Source organism: Ranitomeya imitator, chromosome 5 (genome assembly GCF_032444005.1).
Source record: "Ranitomeya imitator isolate aRanImi1 chromosome 5, aRanImi1.pri, whole genome shotgun sequence".
NCBI classification, from domain to species: domain Eukaryota; kingdom Metazoa; phylum Chordata; class Amphibia; order Anura; family Dendrobatidae; genus Ranitomeya; species Ranitomeya imitator.
The window spans coordinates 601,466,189-601,492,549 of record NC_091286.1 but is presented as its reverse complement, the minus strand read 5'-3'; the positions used below and the strand labels follow the sequence as shown (position 1 = coordinate 601,492,549).

The window sequence follows — 26,361 nt, the reverse complement described above, 5'->3', positions numbered from 1 at the left end:
AATCGCTCCTGTCAAACCAATCTAATCAGTTTTTATGAAGAGGTAAGCTATAGACTGGACCACGGTGAGTCATTGGACGTGGTATATCTCGATTTTTCCAAAGCGTTTGATACCGTGCCGCACAAGAGGTTGGTACACAAAATGAGAATGCTTGGTCTGGGGGAAAATGTGTGTAAATGGGTTAGTAACTGGCTTAGTGATAGAAAGCAGAGGGTGGTTATAAATGGTATAGTCTCTAACTGGGTCGCTGTGACCAGTGGGGTACCGCAGGGGTCAGTATTGGGACCTGTTCTCTTCAACATATTCATTAATGATCTGGTAGAAGGTTTACACAGTAAAATATCGATATTTGCAGATGATACAAAACTATGTAAAGCAGTTAATACAAGAGAAGATAGTATTCTGCTACAGATGGATCTGGATAAGTTGGAAACTTGGGCTGAAAGGTGGCAGATGAGGTTTAACAATGATAAATGTAAGGTTATATACATGGGAAGAGGGAATCAATATCACCATTACACACTGAACGGGAAACCACTGGGTAAATCTGACAGGGAGAAGGACTTGGGGATCCTAGTTAATGATAAACTTACCTGGAGCAGCCAGTGCCAGGCAGCAGCTGCCAAGGCAAACAGGATCATGGGGTGCATTAAAAGAGGTCTGGATACACATGATGAGAGCATTATACTGCCTCTGTACAAATCCCTAGTTAGACCGCACATGGAGTACTGTGTCCAGTTTTGGGCACCGGTGCTCAGGAAGGATATAATGGAACTAGAGAGAGTACAAAGGAGGGCAACAAAATTAATAAAGGGGATGGGAGAACTACAATACCCAGATAGATTAGCGAAATTAGGATTATTTAGTCTAGAAAAAAGACGACTGAGGGGCGATCTAATAACCATGTATAAGTATATAAGGGGACAATACAAATATCTCGCTGAGGATCTGTTTATACCAAGGAAGGTGACGGGCACAAGGGGGCATTCTTTGCGTCTGGAGGAGAGAAGGTTTTTCCACCAACATAGAAGAGGATTCTTTACTGTTAGGGCAGTGAGAATCTGGAATTGCTTGCCTGAGGAGGTGGTGATGGCGAACTCAGTCGAGGGGTTCAAGAGAGGCCTGGATGTCTTCCTGGAGCAGAACAATATTGTATCATACAATTATTAGGTTCTGTAGAAGGACGTAGATCTGGGTATTTATTATGATGGAATATAGGCTGAACTGGATGGACAAATGTCTTTTTTCGGCCTTACTAACTATGTTACTATGTTACTATGTAAGATAGAGCTTTTTGGTAGAGCACATCATTCTACTGTTTACCGGAATGAGGCCTACAAAGAAAAGAACACAATACATACAGTTAAATATGGTGGAGGTTTAAAGATGGTTTGTGGTTGTTTTGATGCCTCTGGCATTAGGTGCCTTGACTGTGTTCAAGGTGTCATGAAAGATTACCAAAGGATTAGATCGCAATGGAGTGCCCAATGTCAGAAAGCTGGGTGTGTGTCCTAGGTCATGGGTCTTCCAGCATGACAATGAACCCAAACGTACTTCAAGAAGCAACCAGAAATGGATGCAAACAAAGCGCTGGAGAGTTGTGTAGTTGTCCGCAATTAGTCCACATCTAAATCCCATTGAACACCTGTGCAGAGATCTTAAAGGGACTCTGTCACCTGAATTTGGCGGAACTGGTTTTGGGTCATATGGGCGGAGTTTTCGGGTGTTTGATTCACCCTTTCCTTACCCGCTGGCTGCAATATTGGATTGAAGTTCATTCTATGTCCTCCGTAGTACACGCCTGCGCAAAGCAATCTTGCCTTGTGCAGGCGTGTACTATGGAGGACAGAGAATGAACTTCAATCCAATATTGCAGCCAGCGGGTAAGGAAAGGGTGAATCAAACACCCGAAAACTCCGCCCATATGACCCAAAACCAGTCCCGCCAAATTCAGGTGACAGGTTCCCTTTAAAATTGCTGTTGGGAGACGGCGCCCGTCAGATATGACCATGATTTTCTGATTCTGGCGTTTACTCTCTATTCTAGGTAACAACGTAAATGCCACGGTGATTGGAGACAATGATCCTCTGGACGAGGTTCAAGGTTTTCTCTTTGGAAAGCTCAGGTACGCGTTGTCTTCATCTTCCGCAATAAGTGGAGCAGGTTGGAGGGAAGGGGCTTCCTACATGTGTGAGAGGAGCCGACAGTCATTCACAGGCACCTTCCCATCTGCTCGTTTTCCCTCTATCTCCTCCTCTTTAATTGACAGCTCTGGCTTTATACAGTCACAGAAGGGAGGAGATGATGGAAAGCAGCAGGTGGAAAGGAGTATATAAATGACTGTCCGCCATGGAGCACCGAGCGCCTGTACTTTGAACAGTCATTCTGTGCTGACAGTCCCTTTAAGTACTATATACAGTATATCAGTATGTAATTAACCATGTGTATGCTGGCCTGATTCCTGCCCCTGTTCCCTATCTTTGCTCATTTCCTTGCCTGCACCCCATGTTCTTGGTCTTTTACTTTACTGTCCCCAGCATAAAGCCTCAAGATGATTTCTTATTAGCGGTTAGTAATATCCGTTCTGCTTGCAGACTTCATACCTGTTTGTTCTGGGGATTGACCCCTTCTTGGATATGATGTTTTATTTACCTTTTTAAATGCAGGTATTTAAGTCTAGACATCCTTTTTGTCATTGGGTTTTAGTTACAATTTTGCTTTGTTTGCCGTCCACAGTCTCTTTGTAGTCGTCTCTATTGCTGGTTGCAGAAGGAGTTTACTGTGTATCCATCAGTGAGCTCGTTCTGACAATCTCATGGGAGAGTTTGTAGATCTTTTATTTGGCGGCTCCTCTCAGCTGATTGATACCCGCAGACTACATCATTGTTGAATGTGTCCAGAAACAAAAAGCCTGTAAAAGCCAAACGGTGCAACATCTGATTGCAGAAATGATTTTTAGCTCCAAATACATTAATTTAAGATTAACAAAATGTCCCCTAATGTGGACAACCTCTGTATGTGTGCTGGTCCTGTATAATGTGACACCCGCGGTGAAGATGTCCCGGATTATTCCTAGTTTCCTCATGTATTCTGCTGTCACAATTTGGTCTTCACTTTAAATGTTGATATAATTATCTGTAGAACTTGGGTTTTCCTTGCAGGCAGCTGTATCCGGAGCTCCAAGAGCAGCTGAAGGAACTGCGGAACCATTTGGTAGAAAGCACCAATGAGATGTCCCCTCTGAAGGTGTGGGAGCTGCAAGGTACCGGAAGCTGCTGTCAGAGCTCTGTTCACACTACGGTCACAGCTTCCGCTTCCCTTTATAATGGGGCCAGATCAGTTTTCAGAAGGATGCCAGAAATCCTGACGAGTCTCGATCCCTCTTATATTAGTTTAGTGAGGCTTCTACTCCCGTCGCTCCCACCGATCAGCTGTTTGAAGGGGTCTCAGCGGCTTTAGGGTATGTGCCCACGCTGCAGATTTTCCTGCAGACTTTTCCGCAGCGGATTTAGAAAATCCGCAGTGGAAAACCACTGCGGTTTTCACTGCGGATTTTCTTGCAGTTTGTTCTGCGGATTCTTCTGCGGGTTTTCACCAGCACTTTTCTATTGGTGCTGGTTGAAACCCGCTGCGGAATCCGCACAAACAATTGACATGCTGCGGAAAATAATCCGCAGCGTTTCCGCGCGGCTTTTTCCGCAGCATGTGCACAGCGTTTTTTTTTTCCCATGGGTTTACATTGTACTGTAAACTTTGGGAAAACTGCTGCGGATCCGCAGCGGCCAAATCCGCTGAAGATCCGCAGCAAAATCCGCAGCGTGTGAACATAACCTTAGGTGCCATCATACATGAGGTCGCTGTCGGCTGAGACTTCCATTACACATGAACGCTCAATTTGGCTGCTGGTTCATATTTGCAGTGTGGGAAAGAGACACTGCCCCACGCCGCTGGCAGCAGCTTATGTCCCCTGAAAAGCGCAGGAGCAGGCACTTTAATTTCACCTCTTCATGACTGGGGGGATTTTGAAAAAATTTTTTGCACTTTCATTTTTCTTTACCCTTCTTCCAAGAGCCATAACTTTTTTTTTTTTTTTTTGTGGGATGAGTTGTAGTTTTGAATTTCTCCATTCTTTCTTACCATTCAGTGACATAAGATGATGGATTCTCCACGTCCGCACAATTAACGGGATATCAAATCTTTGGAATTTTGTAAAGAAAAAAAAACTGTGCTGCCATATTCTGAGACCCATAACATGTTAGATTTTTAGAGTGTGTGGATTACTGTCAGGGATTGTTTTTTTGTAGGAGCTGACATTTTTTAGAAATTCTTTTTTTTTTTTGAGGGGTAGATACAACATTTTGACTTCTTTTTAGTGCAGTTTATTTAAGTACCGATGTGGCGACCAAAATGTAATTCTGGTATTTCAAGCTTTCTCTCATTATGGTATTTCCCATACGGGTTAATTTATTTAATATTTGATTGGACTTTTATAGATGTAGTGATACCAAATGTCTTTTTTCGTATATTTTTTATATTATGGGGGAGAAATGGGGTGATTCCCATTCTTATGTTTTTTTTTTCCCAAATTTCCTTTGTTCATCCTTTTTAAAAACTTTTTTTTTTTTTTACCTTTTATTTTTTAGTCTCCTTTCAGGGAGTTGAACTTGTGGCTCTCTGACCGCTTATACTAAAGTACAACTGTAAAATGTCATCCTCCAACGAAGCAGAGCCATAGAGTGGGCTTTATGGGCGGACGAGGGTGACACCATAGAGGCCACCAGCAGACTCTTGGCTGCAGTGGTAACCCATCATTCCAACGTGTTCGCCTACCGGGTGGCCAATTGGAGCCGATGGCAATTGCGTCATTTAAATGCCGCTCTCAATTACTGACAGTGGCATTTAAATGGTTAAACTGCAGCAAACTGGGCATGCTCTGGTTGCTGCAGTTACATAAGCTGCATAACACAACCTGCCTGGTATGGTGCGGGCTCAGCTTATGAGCCTGCGTCACACTTGCCCTGCAACTACTTAAAGTATTTTTTTTCCATTAATGTGGTTGTGAAGGGGTTAAATTTCCCAATCCTTCACTCCATTGGTGTCGGACCCGTGCCTGTATTATAAGGGATGCTTATTCAGGGGATCTGATTGTATGGTTCTTATGTAACCTTAATATATTTCTTCCCTAATTAATGTTTCTTTCTTGTAAGATCTCAGTTTCCAGACGGCGGCTCGTGTCCTGTCCGCCCCTTCTTCTGAGGCTCTGCTGGTGATGAAGGATCTGAGTCAGAACTTCCCCACAAAGGCCAGGTACCGTAACCTCATCCATCTATTGGAGCACGACTTTCCTGGTTATTTTTCTCACGTGTAGGAATAAATAATCTTATACTGTACCTACAAGATGGATTTACTTATACTCAGTGTTTTACAAATAGGACACTAACCAGGACTGTAGTGGACTCTGCCATGAGGATGGAGGTAGAGGAGAACCAAAAGGTGGGTTTTATTCAGCCGTTTGTCTGATTGCAAAATTAGTTTCAATATATTAATGTGTTAAAAATAAATCCCATTTATTTTTGAGGACCATGTTGAAAAGATCATCATGCTAAACTTCGCTCACCTGATGTTGATCTGGTTTCTGACCCTGAGGGCAGCCGAGTGGCAATATGGCGCTACATTTTTCTAATGCCCTTGGTATTTCATACTAGCAGTCGGCAGAGACACACTAATCCGATATTAGCTGCAAATCCGAGTACTATGCCGTCAGTATCTGTACAATGACCTCTCCATTAATTTATGTCCACACAGATTTGCTGAGGATTTTTCAGCAGTGTTTCTACAGCCAAATCCCCAGAAAAAGCATGTGTTATACTGGATTAACATCACATTCTGTTTCGCCCTCTGCTTTATCAGGGGCCTCAATCTCAATAGCCAAACAACTGTTCCCAGACTCGCCCCAAAGTATAAATCGAGGCACCTGGTGTCTAAAATAAGAATTTTGTACTCTGTTTCACCAGCTCCATTATTCTGAATTTCTAGATGTAGCTGCCTAAACTCACAAAGGCCGGCCCGATTCTTAGAGAGACACTTTCCACTGGAAGGAACAGAATTTGATGCCTTTTAGATGTGATTGTCTGATGCGTTGTTACTTCTATACGATTTTTTGCATGTACACAGGAGCTAATTTTATGGCTTTCTTGTTTCGCTCAGTACTTTAAGGGCACCTTGGGGCTGCAGCCTGGAGACTCGGCTCTGTTCATTAATGGACTGCATGTTGATCTGGACAGTCACGATATCTTCAGGTAATGGGAGCGAGAGAAGACCTTGGTCACTTTTTTTTTCCATTATGTATCTAGGAGAGGGCAAATATTTTTTGGGTTGTTTGCAACCCCCAAGAACAATAAATCCATTAATTTAGGCAGTGTTTGTATCGGACAGGTACTTTATTGTTCAGGTGAGATATGTCTGCAGAACCTGCCACATATCCAATGTATATTGAGGTCCTGACACTCCCGGATGGCAAATGGATGGAAGTATTGAGCATAAAATAGTAAGGAAGTCCGTAGCCAACTGGATTACAAGCAAATGCGTTTCAGGCTGCTGTTTTTAGTGATTGCCGCAATGACCGATTGCAGTCACTGGATGTGGCTTCAGACTGCTGAAGCGTCGGTGTGTGATGTGCACATTCTCACGATTCCTTTTTGCTCGCCGTGTGGGTGGACAGTCGCATGATGGGATGTCTGTGATTTGCATACTTTAAAGAGTTAATGGAATACATAGTCCGTCTTATATTATCAAGATCATCATGTTATACGTTAGTTTAACCAATATAATGGTAAGACAGGACAGGACTATAATGAACCAACTGCAATTTCACGAAGAATTAATTCACCAAAAGAAGCAGTAATAACGTCCGAAGTATACAAAAGTGCAAAAAACTTTATTTTCTAATAACAGGCATAAAACATAGATGGGAAATCCCCTGCGCCAAACACAGCACATACAAAAGGACAGGTGGAGGTGCATGTGAATATACATGTATTAAAGGATCATATTGGTATGCTAAATTGTATAATAACGATAGGCCAGTGCCATAGATCATTAAGACAAATCAATCGAATACAGGCATGGTGAGTATACATACCAAGATAAAGAATCACAAAGCATACACGCAGCTCCCGTCCACCCCGACGCGCGTTTCGGCAAATACCTTCCTCAGGGAGCTTGCAATCAGTTGCCGGCTAGACTCCTGCGCTTTTTCAATTCTTTATCATTGAGCGAAACTGGGTGAGACTATGTGCCACGTGACCGCCCACCCACACGGGAAATACAGTGGAATCATGAGTGTTCACATCGCACACTAACTATTTGGCTGTCTGCAGTCACATAGAGTGCCTGCAGCCTTTTAATTTCAGCCGGACAACTCCTTCAAGGTTTTTTCAGCGTAGTCTTTGGCCTCTTTTTGGCATTTTTTTGCAGCAACTTCACTGCATAGAAATTTTTTTCTAAAATATTTTATGTCCCCTGATGAAGCATTTGTGAAACGCTCATCAGGTGTTTGGGTGAGTGTTATTATTCTCTTGTAATTTGTGACCTACGGTACTTTACAGAGAATATATTTTCTTGGTACTTCAATATGCTCAGTACACATATTTGTCAATTATATGGATATCTTGAGCATTTCTATTAATTTTTACGTTTAGGCGGTGTTATATTTATTTTTCTGGCTCACCCATCAATTTTTTTATTGTTGTATTGGACATCTACACACTTATTCTTTCTACATACGTATACTTTTTATCTCTTATCTAGTAAAAGTGTAGTTTTACTTTTTTTTTTCAAGAAAAAAAATGCTTTGGTCCGTGCACATATTTCTGCTACGTTGTTTTTTGTCTCGTGACCATGCTTTTTGGGTCCTCCCACTTTGCTTGGGGGTTCTAATTTTTGGTCTTATATATAAAAACTACTGAGCAGCTTCCAAGCGGAAGCCACCAGAAGAAAGGACTACTAGGAGAAGTTCAGATTGGCGAAACGTGCACAACAAGTGGTTTTTCACATTGCAGTGCATATGCACATTTTTTTTTTTTTAATTCAAAAAGCTCATACTCGGTTGCCTAAAATGGCTTGTGCTGCATGTATGGTAAATGTGACGACGTATGGCACAGCTCACCATCTGATCAGCGCCGTGTGCACCTGAACATTCCCAGTTTCTTCTTTTTATTGCAGCTTGTTTGATGTCTTACGTAATGAAGCTCGGGTGATGGAAGGTCTCCACCGCTTGGGTATTGAGGGCTCAGCCCTCCATGATGTTCTCAAGCTCAACATCCAGCCGAGTGTCTCGGACTATGCTGTGGACATCCGCAGTCCTGCTATATCGGTAACTCCTCTCATATTGTACAGGATTGGTCACCCTATAATAGTACGGCACAGGACAGATATATAGTCATATCCCTCCATTACTACATGTGTTGTGGAGCAGCTTGCGTTCCCGTCCTTTACACCTACTGCAGATTTCTTGCTGACGTCAGTATGTCTGGACTTATGGACGTGCTGTCAGATGGAGGAACGACGGTTCTGGATGTCCCAGGCTCTGCGGCCTGATCACTAATAAGCCACATCTTCTGGCCGCGGACTCCATGAGCTGGTGCTCGGTTTGGCTCTCTCTTTAGATGGGTGCCCAGGTTCTGTCTCTCCGTGTGGTGGGATATGATGGGAGGTGGAGGAACAGATTCTTTGTTTTATCTTAAACCTGAGATTATAATGGATCTTTTCTGCGTTTTGGTGACATTTGAATGTGGACAACATAGGACACAAAGGTTTCTGAATAACGTGTGTGTGTTTTCAAGGTCAATCACAGGAATCGAATTAAGTCCGCCACTGGTTGCACTTGGTATGACTAGAGAAGAAAAGCACCAGCACCCATACGGCCCATTAAAATGTCTTTTTATTCTTATCCAATGAAAACATCAGTACAGCTCCCGATATAGTCCCATGAATCAGGTGCCAGTGCCACTTATAATGTAATTGTTATGCTAAATCTCACTTATTCCTGATACAAAATGGCACTGCTGGTCGGATGCCTGACCGCCGCGCCATTCATTCTCTGCACTGTCAGAAGGAGCTGAGCACAGTGGATGGCCGCCCCATGGGGAATGAATGGAGTGATAAGTGCAACGCAGCTCCAGTCTAATGGGGATAATGTGACCCCTTCTACCGATCAGTGTGCGTCCCAGCGGTCGGATCCCCACCAATTAATAAGTTGTCAGCTATCAGGTGGGTATTGATGTTCTTTTACTGCTCCTTGGCTCCACACTCATCTGCTCGATATTCAGTCTCCTGTGTCAATTTACGCATGAAACTGATATTAAAGTGTAAAAATGGATTTCTCCTTCGCCTCATTGGGGGACACAGACCGTGGGTGTATGCTGCTGCCAATAGGAGGCTGACACTAAGTAATACAAAAAAAGTCAGCTCCTCCCCTGCAGTATACACCCCCCTGCTGGCTCTCAGCTCCTCCCCTGCAGTATACACCCTCCTGCTGGCTCTCAGCTCCTCCCCTGCAGTATACACCCTCCTGCTGGCTCTCAGCTCCTCCCCTGCAGTATACACCCTCCTGCTGGCTCTCGGCTCCTCCCCTGCAGTATACGCCCTCCTGCTGGCTCTCGGCTCCTCCCCTGCAGTATACGCCCTCCTGCTGGCTCTCGGCTCCTCCCCTGCAGTATACGCCCTCCTGCTGGCTCTCAGCTCCTCCCCTGCAGTATACACCCTCCTGCTGGCTCTCAGCTCCTCCCCTGCAGTATACACCCTCCTGCTGGCTCTCGGCTCCTCCCCTGCAGTATACACCCTCCTGCTGGCTCTCGGCTCCTCCCCTGCAGTATACACCCTCCTGCTGGCTCTCGGCTCCTCCCCTGCAGTATACACCCTCCTGCTGGCTCTCAGCTCCTCCCCTGCAGTATACATCCTCCTGCTGGCTCTCGGCTCCTCCCCTGCAGTATACACCCTCCTGCTGGCTCTCGGCTCCTCCCCTGCAGTATACACCCTCCTGCTGGCTCTCAGCTAACCAGTTCTTGCTTAGTGTCTGTAGGATGCACATGGGTCTGTTTCAGACCCCAACGTTTTTATTTTATTGTTTACTTTTCTGTAAATTTTTATTTTTTAATTAACGGAGTGAAGGGGGCGACGGTTCCTTTCAAGGTTCCGATCTCCCCCGAACCATCAACAGGCGAGCACGGCGAGTATACCTCCCCGTACCCTCTCCTGCGACGTGGGAAGCCATGCCTGAGCTCACTTCAGGGGCGACGGTTCCTTTCATGGTCCCGATCTCCCCACACCAGCAGCAGGCGACCACATGGAGTGTCGCCTCCATGTATCCTCTCCTGGAGCCAGGCCTAATGCCGGACAACTGGCCCTGTCCACCCGGACTGAAGTCCGTGGCTGTACAGAGGCCCCTCTATGGCGTCCGAGCAGCCCCCACTGTCCCACCACTGTGAAAGCGGATGGCACAAGGAGGCGGACGGTTCCTCTCCACCTCCCTAACAAACGGATGATGGATTGAGGCTTATCCCTGCACCGTCCACGCTGCACAGAACAGCGCTGAAACCCACATCCGCGGCGGCTCCATGCCGGGACGCGCACCCATGGTGAGTGGATCCATCTTCAGTGGGATATCCACATGCTGACAGTCAGCCTCAGCCACTTCCCTGTGGCCCACCTCTCTGAGGTAACACTCTGGATGGCTGCAAAAATTTTGTCCCCGGCTTCGGCCGATTTGTAGGCCGCATCCTGGAAGTCTTGCCTGGAACGACCCACTGGTGACGTCCGCCGGCTACAGAAATTTAGGCCCCGGCTTAGGCCTATTCAACATCGTGTCTGTGGCTCCGCCCCCCAAATTGGCGCTGCTCGCTCTCTGCGAGATTTTATCAACTCTGCAGCTCCCGGTGGCCACCTTGGTCCACCCGGCCAGCTCACACTGGGGTGACAGTATTTTTGCATTAAAGGGGCACATCGACTCTACATCAGTACCCGGGTAAGGAAGTACCTGGTCTTAAAGGCATATGGCCAGTATTCCCAGTCTTAAAGGCGCATGACCAGTATTCCCTGGTCTTAAAGGTGCATGACCAGTATTCTCTGGTCTTAAAGGTGCATGACCAGTATTCTCTGGTCTTAAAGGTGCATGACCAGTATTCTCTGGTTTAAAGGTGCATGACCAGTATTCTCTGGTCTTAAAGGTGCATGACCAGTATTCTCTGGTCTTAAAGGTGCATGACCAGTATTCTCTGGTCTTAAAGGTGCATGACCAGTATTCTCTGGTCTTAAAGGCGCATGACCAGTATTCTCTGGTCTTTAAAGGCGCATGACCAGTATTCCCTGGTCTTAAAGGTGCACGACCAGTATTCCCTGGTCTTATAGGTGCATGACCAGTATTCCCTGGTCTCAAAGGTGCATGACCAGTATTCCCTGGTCTTAAAGGCGTATGACCAATATTTCCGGGTCTTAAAGGCGCTTGATCAGTCCGAGGAGCCCTCCGCCGCCGACCCCAGCTTTATCCTCTAGTTCCCCTCAGTGGACTTCTTCACTGACCAATCCATGGTTCTCTGACCAAGAGATTGAATCCCTCTGTGTACCCTCTGTGTTTGGAGTGCTCGCAGGACCAATATGCATGGTCCCTATCTTACATGGGAGCCGTCGGCTAGCAGGGGCCGCAAGTATTCTAGAAACGTGCAGGCGTCTAGAAACATACAGGCATCTAGAAAACGGAAGTTTTTCGTTTCCTGCTTCCTCACCAATGATTTGATGACCACAAGGCTCTGAATATGGATTGGATATTGCCTGAGCTTACCAGAGCTTCAGAGACTAAACTCCCTCGAGAGCATTTGCCATTCAATTCGGATAAGCGATTCACTGGACAGAAGCCTCTATGTGGGATGCCATGCCTGGCCTGTTTTTTAAGGGCGACGGGTCCTTTAAAGGGCACTGATCTCCCCACACCATCAACAGACGAGCACACGGAGTGTCGTCTCCATGTTTCCTCTTCTGCATCCAGGCCTAACGCCAGACTACCTGTCCTGTCCACCCGGAGACCTGGACTCTGTGGACATACAGAGGCACCCTTTTTGGCGTACGAGCTCCCCCCTCTGCATCACCACTATTTAACGGAAGATGCAAGAAGGCGGACAATTCCTCTCCACTTCCCTGTTAAGAGGTTGATGGATCGAGGGTTCCTAATTTTTATCTCTGCACCGTGAAAAGAGGAGATGGCAAGAGACTATGACCTGCTGGATGCAGCCGCACATTGCTATGGGGCAGATTAACCGGGTAGAATCTCCTGTGGTATACCTACCAGTATCCCTACCTGATGGGTCATCAATTAAAAATACCACGGACTGTCAGATAGCAAATCTGGTTCATTCCGTATTGCGGCTTCGGGTCCAGCGCTCTATCCTCCCTAGCGGCCGCATGGATTGCTAGAGCAATGGTCTCCTGGCTGGAGACCTTAACTACCTTGATTCACACCAGCAACAACTGGCCAATCAAATCCTTTGAGCGGGAGACTGACAAAGGATTGTATAAGGATTGTCCAGCACAGTCTAGATCTAAGGGATCTTGGTTCCAAACAGGGGAACGAAAAGTAAGATCGACCCTGGACCTCAAACTTCTAACAACCTTTGACATGGTCCTCCTTCTTTGGATGGAGTTCCTCCGCTCAGCCATTAGTTCAACAAAAAAGGTGCAGTTTCCGGCATCCATCGACATTCGGGTTGCTTGCCCTCTGCAAAAATTCCTTCGCCTTTCCATTCGTCAACAGCATTTTCAAGTCACAACCTTGTCCTTTGGCCTTGCTTCCGCACCCAGAGTGTTCGCTCGGGTCATGGCGGATGTCATGTTTCTCTTGCACTCTAGAGGCGTGCTCGTCCTGCCCTGTTTGGTCTGTCTAGCCGCCCTTCCAGGACTACGCTGAGTCGTCTATATCTCTTGCGATACCTTCTCTCCTGGGCTGGCAGCTACACTATATCTCTTGCGATACCTTCTCTCCTGGGCTGGCAGCTACACTTAAGGTACCTTCACACATAACGATATCGTTGCTTTTTGTGACGTAGCAACGATATCATTAAGGAAATCGTTATGTGTGACAGCGACCAACGATCAAGCCCCTGCTGGGAGATCGTTGGTCGCTGCACAAAGTCCAGAACTTTATTTCGTCGCTGGATCTCCCGTGGACATCGCTGGATCGGCGTGTGTGACACCGATCCAGCGATGTCTTCACTGGTAACCAGGGTAAACATCGGGTAACTAAGCGCAGGGCCGCGCTTAGTAACCCGATGTTTACCCTGGTTACCAGCGTAAAAGTAAAAAAAAACAAACACTACATACTTACCTACCGCTGTCTGTCCCCGGCGCTGTGCTCTGCACTCCTCCTGTACTGGCTGTGAGCGTCGGTCAGCCGGAAAGCAGAGCGGTGACGTCACCGCTCTGCTTTCCGGCGGCTGTGCTCACAGCCAGTACAGGAGGAGTGCAGAGAAGCAGAGCGCCGGGGACCGACAGCGGTAGGTAAGTATGAAGTGTTTTTTTTTTTTTTACTTTTACGCTGGTAACCAGGGTAAACATCGGGTTACTAAGCGCGGCCCTGCGCTTAGTTACCCGATGTTTAACCTGGTTACCAGGGGACTTCGGGATCGTTGGTCGCTGGAGAGCTGTCTGTGTGACAGCTCTCCAGCGACCAAACAGCGACGCTGCAGCGATCCGGATCGTTGTCGGTATCGCTGCAGCGTCGCTTAATGTGAAGGGGCCTTAAGACAAGTTCTCCTTTTCTTTATCGCCTCTCATTGGGGGACACAGGAACCATGGGTGTATGCTGCTGCCACTAGGAGGCTGACACTATGCAAATAAAAAAGTTAGCTCCTCCTCTGCAGTGTACACCCCACCGACTGGCATTATACTCTTCAGTTTTAGCTTAGTGTCAGTAGGAGGTGGACACGGGTCTTTCATTAGACCCTTATCTACCTCAATGTGCGATTTCCCTTACAGGTTTCCTTGCAGGGATACAGGGTGAGCAGTCACACCTGTAGTCCCACAATACGGACTATGAGTACGGTGTGTACTGCCACCCCGTATCCTCATAGATCCCTCTCCAGGACCAAGATCCTAGCACAGAAGCGTGCTCAGAAGTCCGGTCCTGGTTCCGTCCCCCACCCACTCGCCCACCAGAGCCTGTCGGTCGGCGGAGATGAGGACGTCCATCAGCCTGGACGTCTCATCCCCCTTTTAAGGTTAGTACCGGCGTGGGATGTTTTTAGGTGAGTATTCTCCCCCTTCCCATTCCCAGATCTTTGATAGGGGGGTTCTTGTTTGGGGCTCCCTGTCGACCGCTTTCCCGGCCATCGTCCGTCATAATGGCGCGGCCGGTATTCCTTCTTTCTCGGTGCCCCTTTGGCCTTCTTTTCCTCTGGGCACATTCTCAGCGGGGCGGCCCTGCACTTCTCGCTGCTTGTTCTGGCGCCGCAGGAGGTAGTTTTCTGCGGCCCCCTTTTGCGACGCGGCCCTGCAGGCGGTCGCGTCGCTTCTCGCTGCGGCGCTTTGTTCTGGCGCCGCGGGAGGTTGTTGTCTGCGACCCCTTCTGCGACGCGGCCCTGCAGGCGGTCGCGCCGCTTCCCCTGCGGCGCATCGCCCTGGCGCCGCAGGAGGGTGTTTTCTGCGGCGTCCTCCAGCGGCGCAGCCTGGCGGGCCGCGGCTCCTGCGGCTCTGCCTTCTCCTCGCCGCATTGTTCCGGCGCGCTGTTTCGGCGCCGCGGCTTCTTTTCTCGGCCACCGGTGACTAATTTAGGCCCCGGCTTCTGCCGGGGCCTACTTCCGGTTTCGCGGCCTCTCCATTTCCGCTCCTGCAGGCGGGTTTTTTCCCGCCCGACATTCTGCGCCCTGCCCACCGGCGCCTCTGCGTCTGGCCCCACCCCCTTCCTCGTGGGTCTCTCGGCCGGTCTGCACCGCTTCTCCATCCTGGCCAGAGCAGCAGCAGCAGCAGCAGCAGCCTCGCAGTGCCTCACACAGCGCGCCACGCTCCTTCACTCGCATCCTCTGTGGCTCAGCATCGCAGAATCAGCCCCTCAGGGAAGTTCTCCGTGAGGACAAGTGGGACATCTTCCAGGACCGGGTCCGTGAGTAGCTGCACTGCAGACTGACACCCTTCTCTGCCCACTGTCCCCTAACCCACTGGCATCTTCAGGGATCTCTCAAAATGTCTTCTAAAGGGGGCCGCTCTCGCCCCCCTACTTCTTCATCTTCTGCCTTAGTCACGTACTTTGCATGTTCGTCCTGTAACAGCAAACTTCCCTCAGGTCAGTCCTCCCCGCTGTGTCAGTCCTGCAGCAACCCGATTGTTCCCACCGCCCAGGATCCCCCGGCTGTTCCGCCCGAGAGTGATCCCCCCATCCCAGGCTGGGCCGCCTCTCTGTCCCAATCGGTGGCCGATTTAACACGGGTATCTCAAACCTTGGTGTCCGCGCTGGATCGGTTACCCCTGCAGACCCCTGCCGTTGCCAGCGGGTCGCAGGAACCGCCACCCGAGACCTCCTTGCCAAGCTACAAAAGGTCCAGACAGGAACGTCGGTCTGAGTCCTCTTCGCGTTCCATCTCGCCGCCCGGCCCTCCCCCGCGGTTGGTGTCGCACCGTTCCTCCTCCCCTGAGTCAGGCGAGGCTTTATCTGATGCGCCCTCAGAGGAGATGTCGGAGCTGGACCCTAGCCAAATCGCCACCATGAGTGAGTCGGTCCAGAACCTCATTCGGGCTATAAACCAAACCTGTGGCATTAAGGATCCCTCTACGGAACCCGCAGATCAGGCGGTTTCGTTTAGACGGGCCAAACCACCTTCAAAATTTTTTGCCCCTCATCCTGAATTCGAGGAAATCCTGGCCAGAGAGAGAGAGAATCCGACCAGACGTTTTCAGAGGGGAAAACGCCTGGGGGTGTTATATCCCTTTTCACCAGATCTTACCGCCAATTGGACGGTCTCTCCCTCGGTGGATCCACCTGTGTCCAGGCTGTCCACCAACACGGTGCTCCCACTGTCCGGCGGAGCGTCTCTGAAGGATTCTAACGACAGAGTTATAGAATCCTTCGCAAAATCTGCCTTCGAAGCGGCTTCAGCAGCGCTATGTCCGGCCTTTGCTTCCACTTGGGCCTCAAAATCCATCTCAAAATGGGCCAAGGATCTGCGGCGAGGTATCCTGGACGGGGCTCCTCCCGCGCAATTAGCGGAACTTGCCAACCAGATTTCCCACGCGGGTGAATACCTGGTTTCCGCCTCCCTGGATGTCGCCTCTTGTGCGGCTCAGGCTTCCAGCAATGCCGTTGCCATCCGCCGGACCGTTTGGCTCAAGGCCTGGCAGGCGGACTTGTCCTCCAAAAAGTCCCTCACTAGTCTGCCCTTCCAGGGCTCTCGTCTCTTTGGTTCCCAGCTAGACCAGATCATTAAGGACGCCACTGGGGGCACAAGTTCCCTTCTCCCCCAGGATAAACCTCGTCGCCCTCCTCCTAGACGGCAGTTTCGCTCGTTCCGGCCTTTTCGTCGCTTCGCTGCATCAAACTCCTTTTCCCAGCAGCAACAGAGGCCACAGGCACGTCAAGAGAAGAAGGCGGTGTCCTTCAGGCCCACTCCGTCCTGGCGTCCTCGCTATTCCCAGGGTAGATCGTCCAGGCCCAGGACTGGAAGATCCACTTCCGCATGACTCTCGGCAAGACTCCAGCCCAACTCCCAGGTTGGGGAGCCGTCTTCTCCGTTTCAGGGACGTCTGGATTTCCGCAGTAGAGGATGCATGGGTCAGGGAAGTTGTGTCTTCGGGATACAAAATAGAGTTCGCCTCCCGACCCAGAGATCGTTTCTTCCAATCTCGTCCTCCAAAAGATCCCGCTTTGGTTCCGGGCTTCTTCGCAGCCATCGCTTCTCTGCTCAAATCCGGGGTAATCGTTCCCGTCCCAGAAAAGGAACGGTACACGGGTTTCTACTCGAACCTCTTTGTGGTACCGAAAAAAGACGGCAGGGTTCGTCCCATTCTGGACCTCAAATTGTTGAACAGGAGGGTTCGCCTGAGACACTTCAGAATGGAATCCCTTCGTTCAGTAATTGCTTCCATGGAGGCTCAGGAATTTCTATGCTCTATAGATATCCAGGACGCCTACCTACATGTTCCAATATTTCCCGGACATCACCGTTTCCTGCGCTTCGCAGTGCAACAAGATCATTTTCAGTTCGTCGCCCTGCCGTTCGGTCTCGCAACCGCACCAAGGGTGTTCACGAAAATCATGGCGGCGCTGATGGCCATTTTGAGAGTCAGAGGCTTGGTTCTGTTTCCATACCTCGACGACATCCTCATCAAGGCTCCGTCCTTTGCTCAGGCCCACGAAAGCTTGTCCATTGTTCTCGACACCTTATCCCGTTTCGGATGGCTGGTCAACCGGAAGAAGTCCTGCCTTATTCCTTCTCAGCGCATCATCTTTCTGGGCATGCTCTTCGACACTCGTCAGTCCAGAGTCTTCCTTCCCAAGGACAAGAGATCCACCCTTTGTCGGGACATTCTCTTGCTCCAGGGTCCTCGGCCTCCCTCCCTCCGATCGGCCATGAAGGTTCTGGGGAGGATGGTAGCTACCTTGGAAGCGATTCCCTTCGCCCAATTCCATTCTCGACCCCTTCAGCAAGCCATTCTGTCTCAGTGGGACAGGTCGGTCTTCTCCCTGGATCGGCCGATCAGACTCTCCTTTCGGGTCAAGCGGTCTCTCAACTGGTGGCTGACGTCTCCTCTCATCTCCCAGGGCAGGTCCTTCCTTCCGGTTCACTGGCAGGTGGTGACAACGGATGCCAGCCTGATCGGCTGGGGTGCGGTTTTTCGCCACCTGACAGTTCAGGGCCGTTGGTCGCTGCAGGAGTCCGCGCTGCCGATCAACGTCCTCGAAATTCGGGCCATCTTTCTGTCCCTCCGCCATTGGGAAAGGATCCTCAGGGGCCTTCCAGTTCGGATCCAGACGGACAATGCCACGGCTGTGGCATATGTCAACCATCAGGGGGGGACTCGGAGCTCCTTGGCCCTTGCCGAGGTATCCAAGATCCTCCTTTGGGCAGAGGCAACGGTTCCGGTGATATCCGCGGTGCATATCCCCGGCATAGAAAACTGGGCCGCCGACTTCCTCAGCCGCGAGGGTCTCGCGGCAGGGGAATGGTCCCTGCATCCGGAGGTCTTCCATCAGATTTGTCTTCGATGGGGAACTCCGGATGTGGATCTCACGGCATCTCGAATCAACAGGAAGGTTCCACAATTCGTCTCCAGGTCACGCGATCCTCTCGCAGTGGTCGTCGATGCTCTGGCCATTCCTTGGTCACAGTTCGAGCTGCCCTATCTGTTCCCACCCCTTCCATTACTTCCCAAACTGTTGAAGAAGATCAAAGCGGAAGGGGTGCCGGTCATCCTGATCGCCCCGGATTGGCCCAGGAGAGCTTGGTTCGCGGAGCTCGTCAACCTTCTCGCGGACGCTCCCTGGTGCCTTCCAGACAGGCCCGATCTGCTGTCCCAGGGTCCGATCTGCCACCCGAATTCTCGGTCGCTCAGTTTAACGGCGTGGCTGTTGAGACCGCGGTTCTAAGAGCGTCCGGCCTTTCGGACCGGGTGATTCACACCATGATTCAGGCTCGGAAGCCTTCGTCTTCCAGGATCTACTACCGCACCTGGAAGGCCTACTTCCGTTGGTGCGAGTCCAACCGCGTGCTGCCTATGGTTTTTTCCCTGCCTTCTCTTTTAGCCTTCCTTCAGGCAGGACTGGATTTGGGTCTGGCTCTTAGTTCCCTGAAGGGTCAGGTCTCTGCGCTTTCCATCCTCTTTCAGAAGACCTTGGCCTCTCGGCCACAGGTTAAGACCTTCTTTCAGGGGGTAGCCCACGCCGTCCCGCCGTACAGGGCCCCTGTGGAGGCATGGGACCTAAACCTGGTACTGGACGTTTTGAAGGTTTCTCCCTTTGAACCTCTTAGGGAGATTCCTCTATCAGTTTTATCTTGGAAGGTGGCCTTTCTTGTGGCCATCACGTCCATTCGCCGCGTTTCCGAGCTGGCGGCACTGTCTTGCCGCCCTCCGTTTTTGGTCATTCACCAGGACAAGGTGGTCTTCCGACCTCCACCTTCTTTTCTTCCTAAGGTGGTTTCCACCTTCCACCTCAACGAGGACATCGTTCTACCTTCCTTTTGTCCAGCTCCGACTCATCCTCTGGAGCGATCGTTGAACAAGCTGGACCTAGTCAGGGCAGTGAGGATTTATCTGGATAGAACATCCTCTTTCCGGAAGACGGATTCATTTTTCGTCATTCCTGATGGCACGCGCAGAGGCCAGCCGGCTTCTAAAGCGACTATTGCTCGCTGGATTAGAACGGCAATTTTGGAGGCTTACCGGGTCAAGAACAGAGTGCCCCCTCCTGGGATTAAGGCTCACTCTACCCGGGCAGTCGGCGCCTCCTGGGCGGTGCACCACAGGGCTTCCGCCCTACAGCTTTGCAAGGCGGCAACTTGGTCTTCCATCCACACGTTCGCCAAATTTTACAAGGTCCATACCTACGCATCGGCGGACGCCAGCCTAGGCAGAAGGATCCTGCAGGCGGCAGTGGTGAGTCCTCTGACCTGATGGAAGTCTGTTTTCCCGCCCTTGGGACTGCTTTGGGACGTCCCATGGTTCCTGTGTCCCCCAATGAGAGGCGATAAAGAAAACAGGATTTTTGGTTGCTTACCGTAAAATCTGTTTCTTGAAGCCTCCATTGGGGGACACAGCTCCCTCCCAATGTTTTTCTGTTGTTATCTGTTCTATGACTGTTCTCACGTTACAGTTCTCAAGTTTGTGGTTATGGTTTTTCAACCTTGTTTCATTATCTCCTACTGCTTTCTCACTAACTGAAGAGTATAATGCCAGTCGGTGGGGTGTACACTGCAGAGGAGGAGCTAACTTTTTTATTTGCATAGTGTCAGCCTCCTAGTGGCAGCAGCATACACCCATGGTTCCTGTGTCCCCCAATGGAGGCTTCAAGAAACAGATTTTACGGTAAGCAACCAAAAATCCTGTTATTTCCAGCCCAGCAGATATCCTTTTTGAGGATGATCCTGCACACTTCTAGAAGGATGGTAATTCTTCCTCGAGACAAGGTCATGGCCCTTCAACAGGGAGCTCGTGCAAGGAGAGTTCTGAGGACTTGATTACTCACCCCCTCATTTCATTCGATTTGCTAAGAGAGTTCTGAGGAAAAATGGTGACGACAATGGAAGCGGTTTCCTTTGCTCCGCTCGTTTTCAGCAAGTCAAACAGACTTTCAGACAATAGTCTCTGAGCTCCTTCTTCATCCAGGGCCTTTCTCCCGGTTCAATGGTTATTAGTAACTACCAATGCCAGTCTTCTTCTCCCCATCATTGTTCTGGAGATCCGAACGGTAGTCTTACAGCAGGTCCACTGCCTTCTGGCGGGTCACCCTATCCGAATTCAATTGGATAATGCCACGGCGGTGCCTTACGTCAGTCCTCTAGCAGGTACCCACGGTCAGGCGCCATGACCAAGGTACCTTACTTTCTCTGATGGGCCGAAGTCTATTATTCGGTGATCTCGGCAGTATATATCCCAGAAGTAGAACTCTGAACGGCAAACAAATTCAGCCGTCAGGGTTCCGCCTCAAGTCAGTGGGAATTTCACCCCGAAGTCTTCCATCAGATCTGTCCTTACTGGAGCTCTCCAGTTGTAGGTGGGATGACATCCAGACTGAAGGCCAATGTACTCGAGTTCGTGGTTCGGCCTCGAGATCCAAGAGCCATCACTCTCCATGCTCTGGTTCTGCCGTGGTACCAGTTTCCATAACTCCCCTTTCACTGCTTCCGAAAGCCTTTCGGAAGCAGAAAGGGGCCCCAGTGATCCTCAGAGATCCGCACTGACCACGTCCGTTTTTTGTTGGCGGAGCTAGTATCTTCTCGCCTTATCGCAGCACAACTGCAAGTAGGGACTGTCTCACAGGGAGTTTTTCACACGTAGTTCTTCCCTATCGCATACCGTTAGATCATTGGGACCTTATTATTCCTAGGAGCCTTACAGTAGGCTCCTTTTTCATCCGGGCAGACTTTACTATCAGGGAAAGTCGTCCCGTTCTCCTCTGCGATATTCTCACTCTGACGAGTCTTCGGAGCTAGCTTCTCTGCTCTTTCAGACTTTTTTCCCTTATTACCTTCGAGGCAAGGTTGTCCTCAGGCCATCTCCATCCCTTGTTACCAAGGTGGTACTGTATTACCACTGTTATGAGGGCATAGTTCTTCCCTCATCTCTTTTGGCTCCAGTCCACAAAATGGAATAAGATCCCCCATATTCTGGACGAAGTGAGTGCTCTGAGTAGGTACATCTTGAGGACGGCGTCCTTCTGAAGGTTGGACGTTTTATTTGGGCTTCCTGACGGTAGAGGAAGGCTTCCTGACATTTTCAGGAAGGGTTTAGCCGTTTCATCGACCATGGTAACATGGTGAATTCTTTTCACCATCCAGGAGTCCTTCCGTGCTAGATGTCAGCCTATCTCCCTGTCTATCAAGGGTTCTAGGCACCAGGCGTCAGCAAGGCACGCCTGCAAGCTTGCGGATTCGTCCAGTCCGCATGCATTCTTGAAGCACTATAATTCCCACACTTCCACAGATGTAAGTCTGGGCAGGCGGACTCTGCAGGCCGCGGTGGCGCACTTGTAAGTAGCGGTTACACAGGGCCTGATCTATTGTTGTCCCCACCCAGGGACTGCTTTGGGACGTCCCACGGTCTGTGTCCCCCAATGAGGCGAAGGAGAAATAGGGATTTTTGTGTACTCACCGTAAAATCCTTTTCTCCCAGCCATTCATTGGGGGACACAGCTCCCACCCTGTTATTAGCTTATGCTTGTTTTTTAGAATATGACATGCTATACGCTCATATATTGTTATTGATCTCCTACTGCTTTTGCACCGAACTGGTTGGCTGAGAGCCAGCAGGAGGGTGTATACTGCAGGGGAGGAGCTAACTTTTTTTGTATCACTTAGTGTCAGCCTCCTATTGGCAGCAGCATACACCCCATGGTCTGTGTCCCCCCAATGAATGGCTCGGAGAAAAGGATTTTACGGTGAGTACACAAAAATCCCTATTTACAGGTGTCAGTGATGCCTGGGGAGGTGTTACTGTGACCTCTGGTACTGACGGCTTTAATTCTACAGAAATTTGAGCCAGTAATACCATACTCGCGATGCTACAACTAAGGGCCGTAACTGGCCTGAAACGCGGAGTTAAGGGATTGCGTCTGAAGCTGGACTGATCAGAGGCTCGCAGCATACTTTACAGTGGGTAAATATGCTCCTGTTTTTATGAGTGATTTTGGCCAAGGAGCAGAACTTAATTGCAATAACTCCAACCTCTAAAACATGGGTATCCATAATCCTAAAACCAGTTTGTGCAGTGAAGCGTAACATTATCTTATAACAATGCTTCCCAGCATGAATGCAGAGTTTACCACATTAGATAACGGTCGGTCGGCCTACCGCCATCTCTCCGGACTCCCATGTAGACGAGCTCTTGGTGCGTTCTTGTGTTCTCCGCTAGCGAGAAGATGTCAAACCCTTGTGGTGGCGGCTTCTCTTCTGGGCGATCCAAAGGATCAGCCGCTGAAATTCAGCAGGACGGACCTTCTTTGCCCCGACTTCCATCTATGGTGGGAAAGTCCAGGAGCCCCCATACACATTGGACTTGCGACTGATCCCACTGACTCTAGTCTTGTGTGTATGGACGCCATTGTTGTAATAGGCTGCACTGCAAGAACAAGCCAAGAGAAGTTTTCCTGTTCTTATTGTAAAGGCGGTGTCCACTATGAAATGTCACATTTTTAGACCAAGGGTGCCACATAAAATGAATGATTCTTCGCTCCCGGACTGGTGACGTACCTCCACCGGTACACTGACAATAAACAATGTGACATGGCCGCTGATTGTCTGCAGCTGTCTCTATTCCGTCACATCAGATTGTTTATGGCAAGATGCTGGTGGGGCAAATATTACTGAGAATGGAGGACCGGTTATTTTAAAGTGAAGTTTGTGGCTGTTAAGGAGGAGTTGTCCAGTAGTATGTAATCCCTTTAAAAGGGGAATTCTGATGCTGCACATTTCTGCATATGAGGTGAGGGGTGCAGATGACATTGTGGAGAGGCATGTATGGTACCTGCTGATTGTGCATGCTTCTCGGCAGGTATGTGGGGTCATCATGTCATGGCTTGAGGCTGACGTTAGCGGCACTGGGATGACCCTTTAAGGCTACGTTCACATTTGCGTTGTGCGGCGCAGCGTCGGCGACGCAACGCACAACGCATGCACAATGCAGCGTTTTGTGACGCATGCGTTCATTTTTTGCATGTTTTTTGGCGCAGAAAAAACTGCATCATGCATCGTCCTCTGCGCCCTGACAGTTGCTCCAAAATGACGCATGTGTCACAAAACGCAAGACAACGCATGTCCATGCGCCCCCAATGTTAAATATAGGGGTGCATGACGCATGCGTCGCCGCAGCTGTGCCCGACGCTGCGCCGCACAACGCTAATGTGAACGTAGCCTAAGACAATAATGATAGTGTTACTTAACCAGGGAGAGATCAGAGTCTGCATAGATATAATTCACACCCACAAGCAAGTGAAGATTGTGACGTCTGAGAAGATCTGGGGGTTGTCCTCCAGATAAGTGACAACTTGCTGATCGGTGGTTGTCCATCTACTGAGACCCGCACCGATCGGCAGATCAGAATTTTTTTTATTCCAAACGGTTCACTTATATGACTTTACAAAAGGGAGAAGCTGCAGGTCAGATATCCAACCACCTTTACATCCACTCTGTCGTAGCTGGAAAAAATGGAATACAGCGCTTGACAGTCCCATAAGGAATGAACGGAGCAGCGTGGAGCATGTCCATTCTAAAGGGGGATAAAAGTTCCTCGTTTTGCCTATTTGTTGTGGGTCCCAGCAGTCAGACCCTTCCAATTATCAGGTTATCAGCTATCCTGTCAGGGGGATGTTGGTGCAGGGGTGGGTTGATTAGGGCACACACAGCCCCATTGACCAAAGCATTCATGTACAGCTCCATGTCTCCTCACTCATCTTCTCGGCAATCAGTCCAACATGTAGATTTACTCCTGAAACTGATTATGAAGCGTATAGAATGCATTTACAAGTGTCAAGGATGCCTGGGGAGGTGTTACTGTGACCTCTGATACTAATGGCTTTAATTGTACGAATATTAAAGGAAGACCTTTTAATTGAGTCATGTGGATGCCGGTGAAGTGTAGACATTTTGACTCTATAGTAGTTTTTAGCTCCCAAGAATATTGTTGGTCCCGGGGTAAAGCGCATGTGACATCGGTAGGAAAACTTCAGCTCACCCAAGTAGGATATCCTAAGTGCACGGAAACATTGTAGTATGGCAAATGACCTCGTAGATAAGGAAGGAAATCCAGCAGCGAAGATCCTGAAAACTTGTGTCCATTAACATGCCCTCATCACATAGATAGCCGCAGACGCGTTTCAGGCTCCGTCTTTACTCATTTTCTGGAGCCAACATTCAGCCTCACGTTCAGCTTTTCTGCTTCTCTTGCAGTGGGTGAATAACCTTGAGCTGGACAGTAGATACACCTCCTGGCCTTACAGCGTCCAGGAGCTGCTCCGACCCACCTTCCCCGGAGTCATCCGGCAAATCCGCAAGAACTTCCACAATTTTGTAAGTGATTTTAAATTTTTATTTGGCTTATTATAGAAATGTAAAACTGTGAAAAGGGAATTATAATCGCGCACGAGGAATAATTTTATCAGAAAGACTTAAATAAAGGAGTGTAAAGGGGCCAGTTTTCACATATTTCTCACTTAGAGATGTGTATTTTCCAACTATACATACATATGGAAAATTGATTAGATTAGGTATTAATTAGTGATGAGCATGCTTGGATGTTATCGAATGCTGTCGGCATGCTCGAGTAATATGTCCCCGCGGCTGAATGTCTCGCCGTTGTTAGACAGCTGCAACACATACATGGATCGCCTGTTCGGTAATCCCTGCATGTGATGCTTCTGTCTAACAGCCGTGAGACATGGAGCCGCGGGGACTTGAACATATTATTCGAGCACGCCCAAGATGCTCATAACCCCCGAGTGCGGCTGAATGTCTCGCCGTTGTTAGACAGCTGCAACACATACATGGATCGCCTGTTAGGTAATCCCTGCATGTGATGCTTCTGTCTAACAGTCGTGAGACATGGAGCCGCGGGGACTCGAACATATTATTCGAGCACGCCCAAGATGCTCATAACCCCCGAGTGCGGCTGAATGTCTCGCCGTTGTTGGACAGCTGCAACACATACATGGATCGCCTGTTAGGTAATCCCTGCATGTGATGCTTCTGTCTAACAGTCGTGAGACATGGAGCCGCGGGGATTCGAACATATTATTCGAGCACGTCCGAGATACTTTGATAACCCCCGAGCATGGTAACACCTTATCCAAGCACGTTCGCTCATCACTAGTATTAATGTCTTTTCTGTATGGGTTCAGATGCTTGGGATGCCCAATATACCATTCTGGGTGTTGGTGTTGAAGGGAATAATACCCGTTTGCAATCCCTTATAGAGAATGACAGCTAGGCTGCGTTCACGTCTTGCAACATTAACCCTGTGGAGATCTGAAGTCGCATTTTTCCAACATAGCAGGAAAATCCCACATAAGATTTCACGTGAATTGCACCTAAACCAAATTGTTGTTGCTGAAATGACAGCAATAAATGCTGTTTTACCTCAATTATGAATATTGCGGCAAAGATAACCAGCAAAAAACTGCAGCGCAGTCACAACTTGTGAGTGAAGCTTTGTGGAAACTGCCTTAAAGGGACGCTGTCAGTATAGAATCTCTGTTTAAACCTAGCCCATGCGCTCGGTGCTCCATGGCGGCCAAACGTTTATATACTCCTTCCCACCTACTGGGTTTCCATAATCTCCACCCTATTGTGGTTCCATGAAGGCAGAGCTGTCAATCAAATGGGGAGATGGAGGGAAAACATGCAGGTGGGAAGGGGTATGGAAGTGGTTGACCCCACTGTGAAGCACCTAGCGGTGGGACTTAGTTTGACGTCATTCTGCACTGACAGTCCCTTTAATAAATGAGTTGGCTTTTCTAGCTTGGTCCCTGCATTATTCTTGTGTTTGTCCCCAGGTTCTTTTCATTGACCCGGAGCAGGAGTCTACGTCTGAGCTGATCAATGTAGCAGAGATGTTCCTCAATAATCACATGCCACTCAGGTCAGTTCTTCACTAGATCAGTCCACAATAGTGAAGATT

The 26,361-nt window shown here is 49.1% G+C and overlaps 1 protein-coding gene across 3 annotated transcripts in view; it reads left to right on the top strand.

Annotated features, from left to right (window-relative positions):
* Positions 1-26,361, top strand: part of UGGT1 (UDP-glucose glycoprotein glucosyltransferase 1) — a 107,577-nt gene that overhangs the window by 12,174 nt on the left and 69,042 nt on the right. For all 3 annotated transcript variants that reach the window (XM_069727974.1, XM_069727973.1, XM_069727972.1), the window contains exons 8-15: positions 2,047-2,125; positions 3,162-3,262; positions 5,208-5,307; positions 5,433-5,493; positions 6,208-6,299; positions 8,224-8,374; positions 24,636-24,755; positions 26,237-26,322. In XM_069727974.1, the coding sequence (XP_069584075.1) occupies positions 2,047-2,125; positions 3,162-3,262; positions 5,208-5,307; positions 5,433-5,493; positions 6,208-6,299; positions 8,224-8,374; positions 24,636-24,755; positions 26,237-26,322 (790 nt within the window). The remainder of the gene's footprint in view (positions 1-2,046; positions 2,126-3,161; positions 3,263-5,207; positions 5,308-5,432; positions 5,494-6,207; positions 6,300-8,223; positions 8,375-24,635; positions 24,756-26,236; positions 26,323-26,361) is intronic.